At 33.9% G+C, this 15,630-nt stretch overlaps 1 protein-coding gene across 2 annotated transcripts in view; it reads left to right on the top strand.

The window, feature by feature from the left end:
- The window catches only part of FNIP1 (folliculin interacting protein 1), a 155,595-nt gene that overhangs the window by 104,009 nt on the left and 35,956 nt on the right, over window positions 1-15,630 (top strand). For both annotated transcript variants that reach the window (XM_053566305.1, XM_053566304.1), the window contains 4 exons: window positions 1,424-1,495; window positions 4,717-4,852; window positions 6,503-6,704; window positions 10,611-10,696. In XM_053566305.1, the coding sequence (XP_053422280.1) occupies window positions 1,424-1,495; window positions 4,717-4,852; window positions 6,503-6,704; window positions 10,611-10,696 (496 nt within the window). The remainder of the gene's footprint in view (window positions 1-1,423; window positions 1,496-4,716; window positions 4,853-6,502; window positions 6,705-10,610; window positions 10,697-15,630) is intronic.

Here is a 15,630-nt window from a genome sequence, read left to right as displayed (position 1 = left end):
TAAATGAATGCAGTTGGGGAAGTTGCAGTTAAGAAAACTTAATTCCTTTGTACTGAATATGTTCTTAAAATTTCCAGAAACTGAATTATCAGTAGAATTGAATTGGTATTTTCATGAAATTTCAGTTTGTCATTTATCTGATTATGTCAGTGATTTTAACTTTAGAATCCTAAACCAGAATTTACTATGAACATTATTTCTTATAATATCACTTGGATTTTTAATGTGGCACTGTCTTGTTTCCATGGCTGAGTAGCTTTTGTACCATAGTTCACCAATTGAAGAAAATATACTATCTTGTAATTACTGTAAAATTTCTGATCTACACTGTTCCATAAGAACAATTTTTCTTGGAGCTAAGATTTAGATGAACAAGCGTCATTATAATGCTCTAGAAAAGGCATATATGAGTGTATTTGTTTGTGTCATCAAACTGATTATTAGAGAATATATTTTCATGCTTATATGAACAGCATATATGAGTATATTTGTATCATTAAATGATTATTGTAGAGTATGTTTTCATGCTTATGAAAGTCATATATGAGCATATATGTTTGTATCATTAAATTATTATAGAGTATGTTTTCACATAGGACACTAATCATATTCCATGTTTTCACATACTTCAGTAGGTTACCCAACTTCATAACCTTCTACTGGAAGTTATCAGAATGTGAATGAATTTACTTGTCATTGTTCTCAGATTGGTATCAGTTTAGCCTTCCTTGTTTTAATTAATATTTATTTCCCTGTAAATATTATATGTGAACAATGCATAGTTTAGAAAATTTGGAAAATATTAAGAATAGGCAAAAAACAAAAATACTAATAGCTATCTTGTATCAGAAATACTGGCTTTTTTGTTTTTAAAACAGTATTAGAATCGGCAGCGCCTGTGGCTCAGAGGAGTAGGGCGCCTGCCCCATATGCCAGAGGTGGCGGGTTCAAACCCAGCCCCGGCCATAAACTGCAAAATAATAATAAAACAATATTAGAATCACACTATTCAAATTCTTTATCAATTTTGAAACACACATTGAAATAGGCAGAATCAGTAAAGTGAACCATCACTTAGCCCCAGCAACCATCCATATTATTCAGTAGCTTGCTTTTTCTATTTAATAGTATATTGTAAATTTCTATGCCATTGAATATGCTTTTAAAATAATGACTTTTAGTCACTCTTGCTTCTTCAGATATTATGCCATTAATTTTTTTTGCTGAATGTCAGATCTTTAGATAGGTCCGAAAGCTTGTTCAACTGAGTAATAGCTCTTGGTGTTGGGTTGGTGTCATGCTATTTGGAAAAAAATAAGGGAATGCAATGAGATGAGCATGATTTCATTTGCTATTTAAAAGGAGCAACATCCACCTCAATAGCAATATATTTTATAACTGACAGTTGTGTCTTGATTCACAGTTCACAGCAACCCAATGGACATGCCTGGAAGAGAGTTGAATGAGGACAGAGACAGTGGCATAGCACGATCTGGTAATGTCAGGTTCATGTATTTATTTAGTTGTTGTTGTTGTTTTTAATGAGATTGCTGTTAGCTGGCATTTTCTTTTTTTGTCTTTGCCTTTATTATTCAATTCTAAGTATACAATTTGTTCATATTGATATTAGCCTTATAAGAAACTGTGAAAAGAGTAGAGTGAAGTCTTTTAAATTTTCATACTTACTATTACGTATGCCTGGTGGAATGTTTCTTTGGTTTAGCCAGCATAAGAAAAAAGGTATTGCTTAGGAGACTGATTAGAAACCATACTAGAAAAACCAAATTTGCTTATATTTGCTTACTGCTAACTAGAGTTTGTCAGATGGTCTCTTATCCAGAAAAGCAATTTGAACTGATGTTACATGTATTTTTTCAAATATGGACTCTTTGAAAATTTATGTTAATACATCTGACATTTATTGAAACATGCTAGAGATTAACACAAAAAAAGTAAGCTCAGAGTTCAGATTGTCCCCTTTAGGAGCATAGAGACATAGAAGTAATAGACTTGTGTAGAGGGGTCCATAGAAAGGACATCTGACTTAGCCTGAGTAAGGGGCAAGGGTGCCAGCAGTGCTTTACACAGGGATGATGTTTGAGTTGTGCCTTGAGAAATAAATAGGAGTTTCATAGGCAAAGTCATGGCCTAGAAATCAGCATAAACTAAAAGAGGAGTCTTGAATTACTGTTAAATGTGAGAAACACAGTTCACTATGTTACCTGCCGTATTGTCACATTATATGGCTGTGCTGTCTGGATTTTGACTCAGTTTTGAGTAAATGGAAAGTCTAACCTCACCATTTATTATAATACCTAGGTGTACATTGGAATAACAAGGAAAAGTTCAAAAAAATTTTTTAGATGCCTGAACTCTGCTTCCCAAGATTCTTATTTATCCTAGAGAAGGGCTTAGGCATCTGAGAAAACAAAATGAAAAAACAACAACAAAAAAAAGAACGTTTGATTCTGAAGAACAGCTAGGATTGAAAACCACTACTTTAATAAAGAGTCTTTATTTTTCAAATAATTTTATTCTTCTTTTCTAATTGAGTTTATTTTTGTTTTAAAGAATCTAGAGGGCTGGGCATGGTGGCTCATGCCTGTAATCCTAGCACTCTGGGAGGCCGAGGCAGGTGGAGTGCTTGATCTCATGAGTTAAGACACCAGCCTGAGCAAGAATGAGACCCCATCTTTACTAAAATAGAAAATAACTACCCGGGCATGGTGGTGCATGTCTATAGTCCCAGCTACTCAGGAGGCTGAGGATGGGGATAGCTTGAGCTCAATAGTTTGAGGTTGCCGTGAGCTACAATGATATCACAACACTCTACCCAGGGTAACAAAGGAGACTCTTGTCTTAAAAAATAATAATACACAACCCAGTTTTATACTATAAAGTTTTACAATACTAACTGATAAAATGTGGTCCTATGAGAAAGTAGTTTAGAATGGATTCAATGGTAATCTACACTTGCATGGCATATAAAGCTTTACCCTCTATCACTGAATTTGTCAGAATGATAGAGTCTCAGTTTTTAGTTTTGGTGTCCAAAATAATTTATTATCTGGCATGTACCTTTTTATAAATAATGATAATACTTCCCTGTTTATAAATTTTGAGTGTGTGATGATTATAAGGAGAAAGACAGAAATCTACAATGTTGTCAAACAAAAGCAAGTCCTTAATGGCAAGTCTTGTCCTCTTAGATACTGTGTGGAAAAGGGGAAGACATGTAGTGCAATGTAAAATAGGCATTTGTAGCTCTTAATACTTCAGACAATGAACAGATCTCAGGGACTAAAGAGAAGGGTTTTAGGAAGGAAACAGTCTGTGCGAGGAATTGCAGCAGTAATAAGTAGAGTGTAGTCTTTTCGAATGTCTCTGTCACCTTAGAATGTTCCAGAGAGCAATCTATAGGGTCTTCTTCTTCTTCTTTTTTTTTTTGATGCTTAGTAGCTATAACCATGTTTCTTATTATTAAAAGTAGGCATGACTGCCTATGCACAGATGATGATCTAATACCGGCAGTTCCTGGGTTACAAATGAGATTGGTTTGTTTTTAAGTTGAATTTGTATGTAGGTTGAAACAGGTACATTTACCTAATACCTATAATAGCCTGCATTTGTAAGTGCAAGTCAAACATTAGGTGTTTGTAACTTGGGAACTTACTGTAATAGATTCCATTCATAAATGTGGGTTGTACATGAGTTGGATGTTAGTAACTTGGGGACTACCTGTACTTGTAAATGACCTCTTTAAGTGCCATTCAGACTCTTTCCAAGATAGCTTTTGTTCTTAAAATCTAATTATTCATTAAATTTGAATAGCACCCTATTTCCTTTAAGGATTAAAAGGGTTTAGATAAATTCAGGGACACTCTGGTAGCCAATGCAGTAATGCCTTTTTCCTTCTGGGTGTGGGAGTAGCAGAGGAATGAATGCCAAAAGGGGATTGTCTCAGATTTATTTTTCTTTTTTTTTTTTTAGAGAAAGAGTCTCACTTTATCACCCTGGGTAGAGTGCCCTGGCATCACATCTCACAGCAACCTCCAACACCTGGGCTTAGGCGATTCTCTTATCTCAGCCTCCTAAGTAGCTGGGACTATAGGCGCCCGCCACAATGCCTGGCTATTTTTTGTTGCAGTTTGGCTGCCACCCGTGGTATATGGGGCCGGCGCCCTACCCACTGAGCCACTGGCGCCACCCTATCTCAGAATTTCTTGCTGACACACAAAAATATATGTGATTATTTTCCTCCCTCTGAGATCTTTCTCCAAGAATGATGTCATTTTGTAATGGAAATTTTAGAGGCTTATGAAGCAATGTGAAAAATTTTAAACCTCTCTTAAATGTGTTAAAAAGAAATTTCTGGCTCAGCACTCATAGCACAGTGGTTATGGCGTCAGACACATACACTGAGGCTGGTGGGTTGGAACCCAGCCCAGGACAGCTAAGCAACAATGACAACTGCAACAGAAAAATAGCTGGGCATTGTGGCAGGTGCCTGTAGTCCCATCTGCTTGGGAAGGTGAGACAAGAGAATCGCTTAAGCCCAAGAGTTTGAGGTTACTGTGACCTGTGACTCCACGGTACTCTACTGAGGGCAACATAGTGAGACTCTGTCTCAAAAGAAAGAAAGAAAAAGAAATTTGTCCTTCATGCTTAGTGATTATTGACTTATACATTATGCTTGTTATTCCTCTGACTTAACAGCATCTCTCAGCAGCTTGCTTATCACTCCGTTTCCCTCCCCAAACTCCTCACTTACCCGAAGTTGTGCCAGCAGCTACCAGCGACGTTGGCGACGCAGCCAAACAACAAGTTTGGAAAATGGGGTATTTCCAAGATGGTAAGTTGGAACTTTAAACTCAGAAGATTAGCTAGTTCCTTAAACACAATTTTATGAGTTTTTTAGAGCCTATACTTGTATTTTAAAGTCTGGAACTGAAAAATTGTTTAATCATTACATTTTTTTATTGCTCTAAGTTATATATGATTTACCTTTTTAACCACTTTTAAGTGTACATTTTAGTGGCATTAAGGACCTTCACATTGTACAACCATCATCATGCAACTCCAAAACTTTCTTATCTTCCCCATCTGAAATTCTGTATATATTAAACAGTAACTCCCAATTCTTCCCTCCCTTGCCTCTGGCAACCACCATTCTGTTTTCTGTCTCTATGAATTTGACTACTCTAGGTATCTTGTATAAGTGGAATCATATAGTACTTTTCCTTTTGTGTCTGCCTTATTTCACTTAGCAAAGTGTTTTGAGGTTTATCTGTGCATGTCAGAAATCCATTCCTTTTTTATGTCAAAATAATATTCCATTTTATCCATGCATCTGTCAGTGGACAATCTAGGTTACACACACCTTTTAGCTATTGTGGAGAATGTGGCTATTTATGTAGGTGGTGTGCAACTGTCCAAGTTTCTCCTTTCAGTTCTTTTGGGTATATACTCAGAAGCGGAATTGCTGGATCTTACAGTAACTATATTTTTAATTTTGTGAGGAGCTGACATTGTTTTCCACTGTGGCTGTACCATTTTACATTCCTACCAGCAATGCACAAGGGTTACAGTTTCTCCACATCCTCGCCAACAGTTAGTTTTATAATTGCCATCTTGATATGAAGTGGTTTCTCATTGGAATTTTGATAAGCATTTCCGTAATAATTAGAGATGTTGAGCATCTTTTCATGTATTTATTGTCTCTTTATATATCTTATTTGGAAAAATGTTCATATCCTTTGCCCATTTTTAATTGGGTTATTTGCTTTGTTGGTGAGTTGTAGAAATTCTCCATATATTTTGCATATTAATTCCTTATGAGATAATATTTGTAAATATTACCTCCCATTTCATGGGTTGTAATGTTATGTCCAAGAAAACATTTCCAAATACAATGTCATGAAGATTTTACCCTGTGTTTTATTCTGTTGCAGTCTTTGATCTATTTGTGCCATATTTTGATAATTCATTGTTTTTCTATTTTGGCAAGTTAATCCATTCTTGAAAGATTTTTTTTAATCTACATTAAATATAGTCATAGGTAATGAAACTTCTTGTTTTCTCCTTTATTCATTCCCTTTATTCCTTCATCTTTTACTTTACTCCTAGAATCAAAAGGAAAGACAAATAAATACTAGAACATTGAAGAGATTGTACCAGACTCATCTATAAACCTCAAAATTTAGACATTTTAGGCTGATTATAAATTGGGATTATTGACTTCTAATTGGACAAAAATGTTTTCAATCTGTCTCTCTAGTAAAACTTAAGAAAATATAAGCATGATACAATAGCCTTTTTATGGCTAATAGTAGCTCCTTATAGTAGATTTCTCAAAAAGATACATAATCGATATGAAAACTTAGACTTTATTTGATAAAAAAGTAGATGTCCCTTAGCTTGCCTACATTTAATTAGCAGGAAGATTGAATGTGAATTATTTTTACTTTTTTTAAATTAAAAAAAAAAAACATTTATTTTTAAGGTCTATAGAAGAAAGCTTTAATCTGTCAGATGAAAACTGTGGCCCTAACCCAGGAATTGTGAGGAAAAAGAAGATTGCAATTGGGGTAATCTTTTCCTTATCCAAAGATGAAGATGAAAATAACAAATTTAATGAATTCTTTTTTTCACATTTTCCTCTCTTTGAAAGCCACATGAACAAATTAAAGAGTGCAATAGAACAGGTAAGCATGGTTATATATTTATATCTTTTTTTGAATTTTATTTCCCTGATTAAGCATTAGGTTTATTATGATTAAGCATTATGTTTATTTGGCAAGAAAACTAATAGATACTATGCAGGTACCCTATAAAGTGCTCTGGGAGATGCAAATAGATTAATTCTTTTTTTTTTTTTTTGTGGTTTTTGGCCGGGGCTGGGTTTGAACCCGCCACCTCCGGCATATGGGACCGGCGCCCTACTCACTGAGCCACAGGCGCCGCCCAGATTAATTCTTTTTAAGGAGTTTATTGTTTAATAATAAGGATCTAAAATCATTCCATTTATTCTTTAAGTGAATACTTGAGGGCCTAAACTATGGTAGATAGCATTCTACCAACTAAAGAGAAGTTTGTGGATAAAAACACTTCTGACCTCATGGGATAGCAAATATACAAATGCATATACAGAGCATGCCAAAAATACATATACACATTTTAAGAAAGGAAAAAAATGTATTAAAATTGTAATACTGAAGTCATATTTGACTTCTGGAATTATAAGAGATACAAGGCAATAAACACTATTGGTATATATTGAGTATTATAATCTTAACACAATTTTTCCTTTCTTAAAATGTATATACCTTTTTTGGCCTTCTGTGCATATATTTTATGTGGTAAGTGCCATGGAGAAAAAAATAGGAAAAGAAACATAAAGAATGCTGGAAGGAGGCATTACTTATTTTCATAGGCTAGTCAAGAAGACCTGCCCCCACCCCCACGCCCCAGTAAAATAACATAGTCCAGAGATATTGAGGGGAAGTGAGGTATAACTATCTGGAAGATGTTCCTGACAGGGGCACAGACACTATGGCAGGAGTGAGCTTTATCGGTAAGCAACATTAAGGAGGCCAAAAGTGGCTTGGTTGAGTGAGACCAGATCATGTAAGGCTTTATAGGATAACATTGTAAGAACATTCACATTTACTTTTAAGAAATAGGAGAACTTTGGAGGGCTTTGAGTGGCGAAATAACATTATTTATGAGGATCATTCTTAGTAATTGGGGAAAATAGATTTATAGGAGCAAAGGGACTAATTAGGAGGATATTGGAATAATCCAGGTGAAAGATGGTAAATATTCCACCAATTTAGTGATGGATTGGGTGAGAAGTGGTTAGATTCTAGGTATATTTTGAAACAGAGCCAGTGTAATTACATAATGGATTTAATTAGAGTTTGAAAGAAAGAAAATTTGAGGTTGACTGTAAGATTTTTCATCCAAGTAGTTAGAAGGATGGAGTTGCCAATATTGAAGTGGAAGAAACGTAGATGGAACAGATTTGATGGAGGAAGTTGGAGTTTTTTTAATTTACCTCCTGAACATTCAAGTGTAGCGTTTAGGGGAAAGGTCATCAGTGTATGGATGGCATTTAAAGCCATGAAACTGACTGAAATAGGGAAGAGAGAAGAGGAAATCCTAGGCCTGAGATACAGAGCATTTTAAGACTTAGAGTTTGATAAAGTGAGAAGGAATCAGTAGAGGAGATGGAAAATAATTGGTCATTCAATTAGTAGCAAAAACAAAAGAGAGTATTTTTTTGAGGGTGCCAAGTGAATAAAGCATTTCAAGAAAGAGGGAGTAATCGTCAAATGCTGCTGATAGTTTATATAATACAAATGGTTAAAGGAAGAAAATTGTGAAATGTGCAATAGAACCTAAGAATAGCTGAAAAGAAGCATGGGCAAAGTTTTTTAGTAGTTCAGAGGAACGAAAAATGACTTCTTATTGGAAAGAAGGTTTATTTGAACTGCATCTTGAAAGATGTGTAGGATTTTTTAAAACATACTCTGAAAATTGGATATGGCAGAATAATAAGAAAATTGATGTTTTTGCCACCCAAAGGTAACCACTTTCATGCAGAAAGGCTTATTTATTTGGCCTTTTTCATGTATGTTGTACTTCCACTTGATAAGGATTGTACTGTGCACATATTTTAAAATTATGTACCTATTTTAAAAACTCGTGTTATTATAAATGGTTCTTAAATATATTTTAGTGGATTTCTTCAATTTAAGTAATAATTTTCTTAGTAGGCCATTTCACTTTTTCATAGTTATTGCTACCCTAATGTTAACATTATGGTGAATTTTCCATATTGTTTTTCAGAGGAGATTCCCAGAAATTGAACTTAAGAATTCCCAGAGTTCTTAATCTCTGTGACAATATGTATAAGGGAAAGATGAAGAGAAGTAGTGAGTGGTACAACTAGCGAAGCTAATGGGGACTCAATGATGAAGAATCTAGAATGCTTGCTAGGGAGTTTTGATTGTTTTTAAGGCTGTTTTCAGATTATACTTTAGGAAAAAAATTTCTAAATTTTCTAGTATGTTTAAAAGAGGTTAAAATAAGAGGCTAGAGGTGGGTAAACCAACCGGAATGGTTTGGAAAGTAGAGGATGCATTTCAGTAACTTAGAGTGCCTGAGGGTCATCTGCCACTAGAGAAAACACAGATGTTAGTTATTCCCATTAAATCTGTCAAAGAGTGACAGATTTTGGCAAGTTAATTTACTTTACTTTACTTTACTTTTTTGCTGAACAAATGAGTAAAGGCCATTTTCAGGATGTTTTCATTCACACTTTAAGTTAGTTAAATTTTCTTCCACTGACTGCTTGCTGTTCCATTTTGTAGTCTATATTGCCAGAAGTCATCACACAGAGTATTTAGCTGTGGCTGAAATGACATTTTGAGTTATTTGAGAAAATGTTTAAGGCTTTGTGTAAAACTTGAAATAGGCATCATAGAACTTACTAAAGGTTACTTTTTAAGTGTTTCCACGTTTTAATGCTTTGACTATTCTGTAACGTAAGGTGTACATTGTTAGTGCTTAGAGTTGTCTGGATATTTGTTCCAAGTTTAGTATCCCATTTTTCACTAAAGCTGAAAGATGAAAATGAATGGATGCTTTTACATAAATGAATGAAAGTTCTGTAGTAATTAATTAATCCTAAAATATAGTAAGTACTGGACCACCCAAAGAAGTTATCTTCTAGAGCCACTTTTCAAACTGTGCACTTTTTTTGTTTTAAATAAAAGGTATGGATTTTGTTTCTGAACACTTTGGCAGTTATTTTAAAGTCTGCTTCCTTTTGAGATCTATAATGGACTATTTTATAAAATTAAAGAAGAACGCTACTCACAGTTCTAAAAAAGAATATTCACATTTTTATAAATCTTGAATAAAGTGAAGTAAATTTTCCTTTCACATTATGAAGCTTTTGGATGTCCAGGAACATGATTTCTGACCTGAAGATTTCTTGAGATTTTCTCTTATATAAATTTTTTAAAAATGTTTATTTGCTTTATAATTACATAAAGAATACATAGTTCTCTTTGAAAACATCTGGAAGATTACAGATATAGTTCTTTTTGACTTCCATGTCCTAATCTTGATCCCTTTTGTCTAGATCAAAGCTTTTCAACCTTGGCTAAATAAATTTTTGAGAAAGCAAATATTACTAATAACTTGAGATATTTTTCTGTAGAATCTTTAGATTAAAAAAAAAGTTAACCAAAGCATTATCTATGAAATATAAAACTATAAGCTGTTATTGAGTTAACCATTATGTCTTGTTCTGTGGGGGATGCAAAAAAGTTTTTTGTAATCTAGAAACTGTCAACATAAGTTTCTTTGTGTCTTGACATTCAGTGGTTTGACAGTTCAAGTAAGAGATTTAACAGCTTAAAAGTTTGAATTTTGTTCAATCATTAATGACCACTGTAAATATATTCCTTTTTTATTTCTTTGTAGATAAATATGATGGTAGACGATTGTGTAAATTTGTAACTTTTCCTTTCTTTCTTTTTTTGTCCATTATTTTGCCTACGATTAGTATGAGAATTAACTATTTCATGATTGTTTTCAAGGCTATGAAAATGAGTCGGAGATCAGCTGATGCCAGTCAGAGGAGCTTGGCATATAATCGAATAGTTGATGCCCTAAATGAATTCAGGTACCTATTCCCCAGCTTTTTGTAATATAGAGTTATTTCAGAGTGTACACAGGAAAAATTTATTTCGTTCTTTTAACTTGTTCTAATAAACTTTATTTCAATTTCTTTGTTCTATAGTCAAATAAGGGTGTACTTCAGTAGGTCATTGGTTCCTATATTATTAAATCTCTAATGTGCTTGGGCTACAGGCACCCCAGGGAAACCATCAGTAGTATGGTTTCAGTACTGGACCATTTGATAAGCAGATATGACTAGAAGAGACCCTTGTTCCAGCAGAGCTCTTGGGCTCTCCTAGATGTGTGAACTAGTTAAGTGTCACTTAACCAATTGTGATAATCAGGTGTTCTTTAATAATGAAATGCAAAGATATATGGGTATAAGGAGCACAAACTTGATGTTTCAAGTGGCTCTGTTGATTGATCCTTTTCTCTAGATATGCCACAGTTGTTAGTTTTTCTTCTGCCAGTAATTTTTAGTTCAACAAAACCTTGTGCCTGAAGTCCTAACAACTACTGTACCTGTCCTTCAACTATAGGGCGGACAAACATATTGTAAATGATCTTATGTTGGAAATAATAGTAAATGAAGATTGTGTGTCTCCCTTGAAGAGATTTTGTTTAGCCCTGCTTCATCCTCTCAGTCTTGTATTCTTTACACTGAAAAAGTAGTATAGCACAAAAGGGGAGAACTAAGAGTTTAGAATCCAACATACAGAGCTATTCTAACCCTGGCCCTGCCATTTACTACTCTGGGTGAGTCCATTAGCCTTTTTGACCTCTAGTTCTTTAGTTTAAAATATGTAAATTCAATTTATTAATAATCTAATAGATTGTTGTAAGGATTGAATGAGATACTGTATGTAAGGTACTTAGTAGAATGGCTGATATTAGGGGCATGACTGTCTTCTATATGGTATATATAACCTACAACAGTCCTTCCCCAACTTCAGTCATTTGTATCGTATTTTGACATTTTGCCAAATCTGTTTATCATTCATGTTTCTTTTAAATTGATTTGTGTAGGGCTATTCAAATTATGTTTCTTCTTTGTGAGTTTGGTAGTTTGTGTTTTTCAAAGAACTGGTCCGTTTTATCTAAGGTATCAACTTTGTGGGCAGAGAGTTGTTTATATTATTTTTTAACTATCCTTTAAAGTTCAGTGTCAGTAGTGATGATCCCTCTTTTATTTCTGATAGTTGATCATTTGTGTCTTTTATTTATTTATTTATTTATTTGGTTTCCTGGATAAAGGTTTATTAATTTTGTTGATGTTTTCAAAGAAACAACTTTTGGTTTTTTTGATTTTCATTATTCATTTTATTTTCAATTTTCAGTGATTTCTGCTCTGGTTTTTATTATTTCTTATCTCTTGCTTGCTTTAGTTTTATGTTGTTCTTTCTTGAGTTTCTTAAGATTGAAGCTGAGATTACTGACGTTAGAAGTTTGTTCTTTCCAGATATATGTATTCAATGTTATACATATTCCCTTAAGCACTGAATGCTTTTGCTGCATTCACTAAATTTACATTTAGTTTAAAATATTTTTAATTTTTCTTGAGGTGTCTTCTTTGCCCACATGTTATTTAGAGTTGTGTTGTTTCATCTGTAAGTATTTTGGAATTTTCCAGCTATCTTTTTCTTAATTGATTCTAGTTCCAGAGCAGAGAATATACATTGTATGATTTCTATTATTCTAAATCTGTGAAGGTTATTTCATTGTCCAGAATGTGGTATATTTTGGTGAATGTTCCATGTTAGTTTGACAAGAATGAGTTTTATAATGTTAGATGAAGTTGTATAAATGTCAGTTAGTTGATGATATTATTCAACTTAACTGTATCCTTAGTGATTTTCTGCCTGCTGGATATGTGATTTACTAATAGAGAGGTATTTAAATTTTTAACTATAATAATGGATTTGTTTATTTCTTCTTGCATCTCAGCTCTATCAGTTTTTTGCCCCACGTATTTTGATGCTCTTTTGTTAAGTGAACACACATTAAGAATTTTTTTTTTTTTTTGAGATAGAGCCTCAAGCTGTTGCCCTGGGTAGAGTGCTGTGGCATCACAGCTCACAGCAACCTCCAACTCCTCTGGTTAAGCGATTCTCTTGCCTCAGCCTCCCAAGTAGCTGAGACTACAGGCACCCACCATAACACCTGGATATTTTTTGGTCGTAGTTGTCATTGTTGCTTGGCAGGCCTGGGCTGCCGCCTCTGGTGAATGTAGCTGCTGCCTTAGCCACTTGAGCTACAGGTGCCAAGCCCACATTAGGAATTTTTATGTCATCTTGTAAAATTGGTCCCTTATCTTTAGTGCCCCTCTTGATCTCTGATAATTTTCAGTTTTCTGACCTGTGCTCTGACTGAAATTAATATAGCTTCTCTAGCTTTCTTTTGATAGTATTAACATGGTATATCTTTTTCATACCTTTACTTTCTTATAAGCAACATAATGTTGGGTCTCTACCTTTTAATTTGTATATTTAGACAACTCACATTTAAAGTGATTGTTGATATAGTTGGATTAATATATACCGTGTATGTAACTGTTCCCTATTTGTTTCATTTGTTTTTTATGTTTTTATTTTTCTTTTATATTTCTCCCTTCTCTGATTTTAAGCATTTTATATGCTTCTTTTTTTCTCTCCTCTTTTAGTATGTCAATTATATTTCTTTAAAACACCGTTTTTTCATGTTTCTCCTAGAGTTTTGCAATATGTATTTATAATTAATCTAAGTATACTCTCATACAAGATCAGATGTGTTCAGGGTGCTATAGCTATAGGCATAATCTAATTTTGCATTTAATAACTCTATACTGCTTAACAGGTAGAAGAAGTACCTTATAACAGAATACTCCCAATTTCTTTCCCATACCCCTTATTTATTACATTGCTGTCATTCATTTTTTTCCCATTAGCTATAAATATTCAATATGTTGCCATTTACATAGCTGGAAAATTAAACTTAACTACGTAACTCACCCAAAAATAAATAAATAAGAAAAAGAAATCTGAACTAGTTTCTCTATCTACCTGTAAAATATGCTTCTGTTATGATCATAAGTAGTATTTGAGAAACATAGAAAGCTAAAGTCTTATAATTTGCTAAATTTAATCTATGGTTTACTTGAAAGTTTAACCAAAGTTTCTTAAGGGTTTTGGTGAAATACACACTCTACCACTCATGTAAACAAAATGTACAATGAATTGTCAGGTATTTTGTTTATAATTTTTATTTTTACCGTTCAAGTTGTTGACTTTGTACCGGAATGATCATAAATGTTTTCAACAACTGTTTTTGCTTATACATTTTGCTTTATTTAGGCAGCGAATCTTTGTCCTTTACTTGGAGCTGTTATTTACACTGAGGGCTTGACAGTTTCTTTTTTGCCTTCAGGAGCTTTGTGTCAAAAGGCCAAGAGGCTCTGAGGAAACACTATTGTAATAGATTCAGCAGAGATTAGCAGAATAGTAAATATTGTTATAGACTCCCTCCTTCATAGGATATTTATCTTGCTCTTAGGTTACAAACAACTTTTAAAAAAATTTTATATACCTGTGAGTCATTTGCTATGGTATTGAGTAGTACAAGGGTCTAGAATAGAATTTCAGAATTGCCTATGAGTTATAAAATCATTGAAGGTATTTATCATGATTGTATGCCTTTCATTTTGTATCAAGTTTGATCATTTTACTTCAGTCACTGCAATTCTGAAGGTTATAAGTCAGCAAAGTATTCTTACACTATATTAAGAATACTTTATAAACTCTTACAATTTTTATTAAGAAGACTACCTGTAGAAGTACTTTAACATATTCAGTTGATCCTTATATAAGAATTTGAGAATTCACCTCTTGCAAGTATTTGTAACCCCAACCCATACAGACAGTACTTTTGCAGTAATTTGCACAGATTTGCAGAGCAATGAAAAGTTTGAGTCACCTGACTCACATGTTCTTAGATTAGGTCATATCAGCTGATGCTCTGCCTTCCAGTTTCATCTTTCATGCTGTAAAAAAATGTCCTTTTTGACATTTATTTGGTGCCAAGTTTTTGCATTTTTGTCCTTTTTGTAAGTGATTTCGCTGTTAAAAATGCCCCCTTCCCACCCTCCCCTGGCATAGTGCCTACACAGTAGCTCATTCCTATAATCCTAGTACTCTGGGAGGCCCAGGCAGGTGGATCACTGGAACTCATGAGTTCTAGGCTAGCCTGAACAAGAGCCTGCTAAAAATGAAAAACTGAGGCACTCTTGATTGCCTGAGCCCAAGAATTTGAGGCTGGTGTGAGCTATGACACCATGGCACTCTATCAAGGGCAACAAAGTGAGATTCTGTTTCCAAAAAGAAAAAATAGTCCCCTGGCACAGTGCCAAAATGTGGTCTAAGAATTAAGTGCAAGAGGACTGTGATGTACCTACAGAAAAAAAATACACGTGTTAAGTAAGTTAAAGAAGATAATAAAAATTTGAAAACCAATAGAGCATAACAATTACATGGCATTTACATTGTATTACGTATTACAAATAATGGAAACAGTCAAAGTCATAGGAGGATGTGCATAAGTTATATGCAAATACAGGTATCGTACCATTTTATACAAAGGACTTGAGCATCCACAGATTTTGGTACCCAAAGTGGTTCTGGAACCAGTCCCTAGAGGATACTGAGAGATGATTGTACTTTTTTAAATCAAGTGATTTTTAAAAAAGTAACAGTTAAAGTATTATATATTATAGCTAGATGATTAGCGAATTTTGGGTAGTTGAAAAGAGGAAGGAAATGACCACATATATACGGAAACCCTGAAATCTAGAGAAACGGGAAGCATATTTTGTTAGCATTGCTTCCTGGCAAAGATGAAGTCCTTAGATTTTTACTTAGACTTTATGCATATCAAAGAAGACTAAATCATGTCCACAGTTCCTTCCCA

This window comes from Nycticebus coucang, chromosome 17 (genome assembly GCF_027406575.1).
Source record: "Nycticebus coucang isolate mNycCou1 chromosome 17, mNycCou1.pri, whole genome shotgun sequence".
In the NCBI taxonomy this organism is placed as follows: domain Eukaryota; kingdom Metazoa; phylum Chordata; class Mammalia; order Primates; family Lorisidae; genus Nycticebus; species Nycticebus coucang.
The sequence above is the reverse complement of the archived record's forward strand: the minus strand, read 5'-3'. Positions and strand labels throughout refer to the sequence as shown.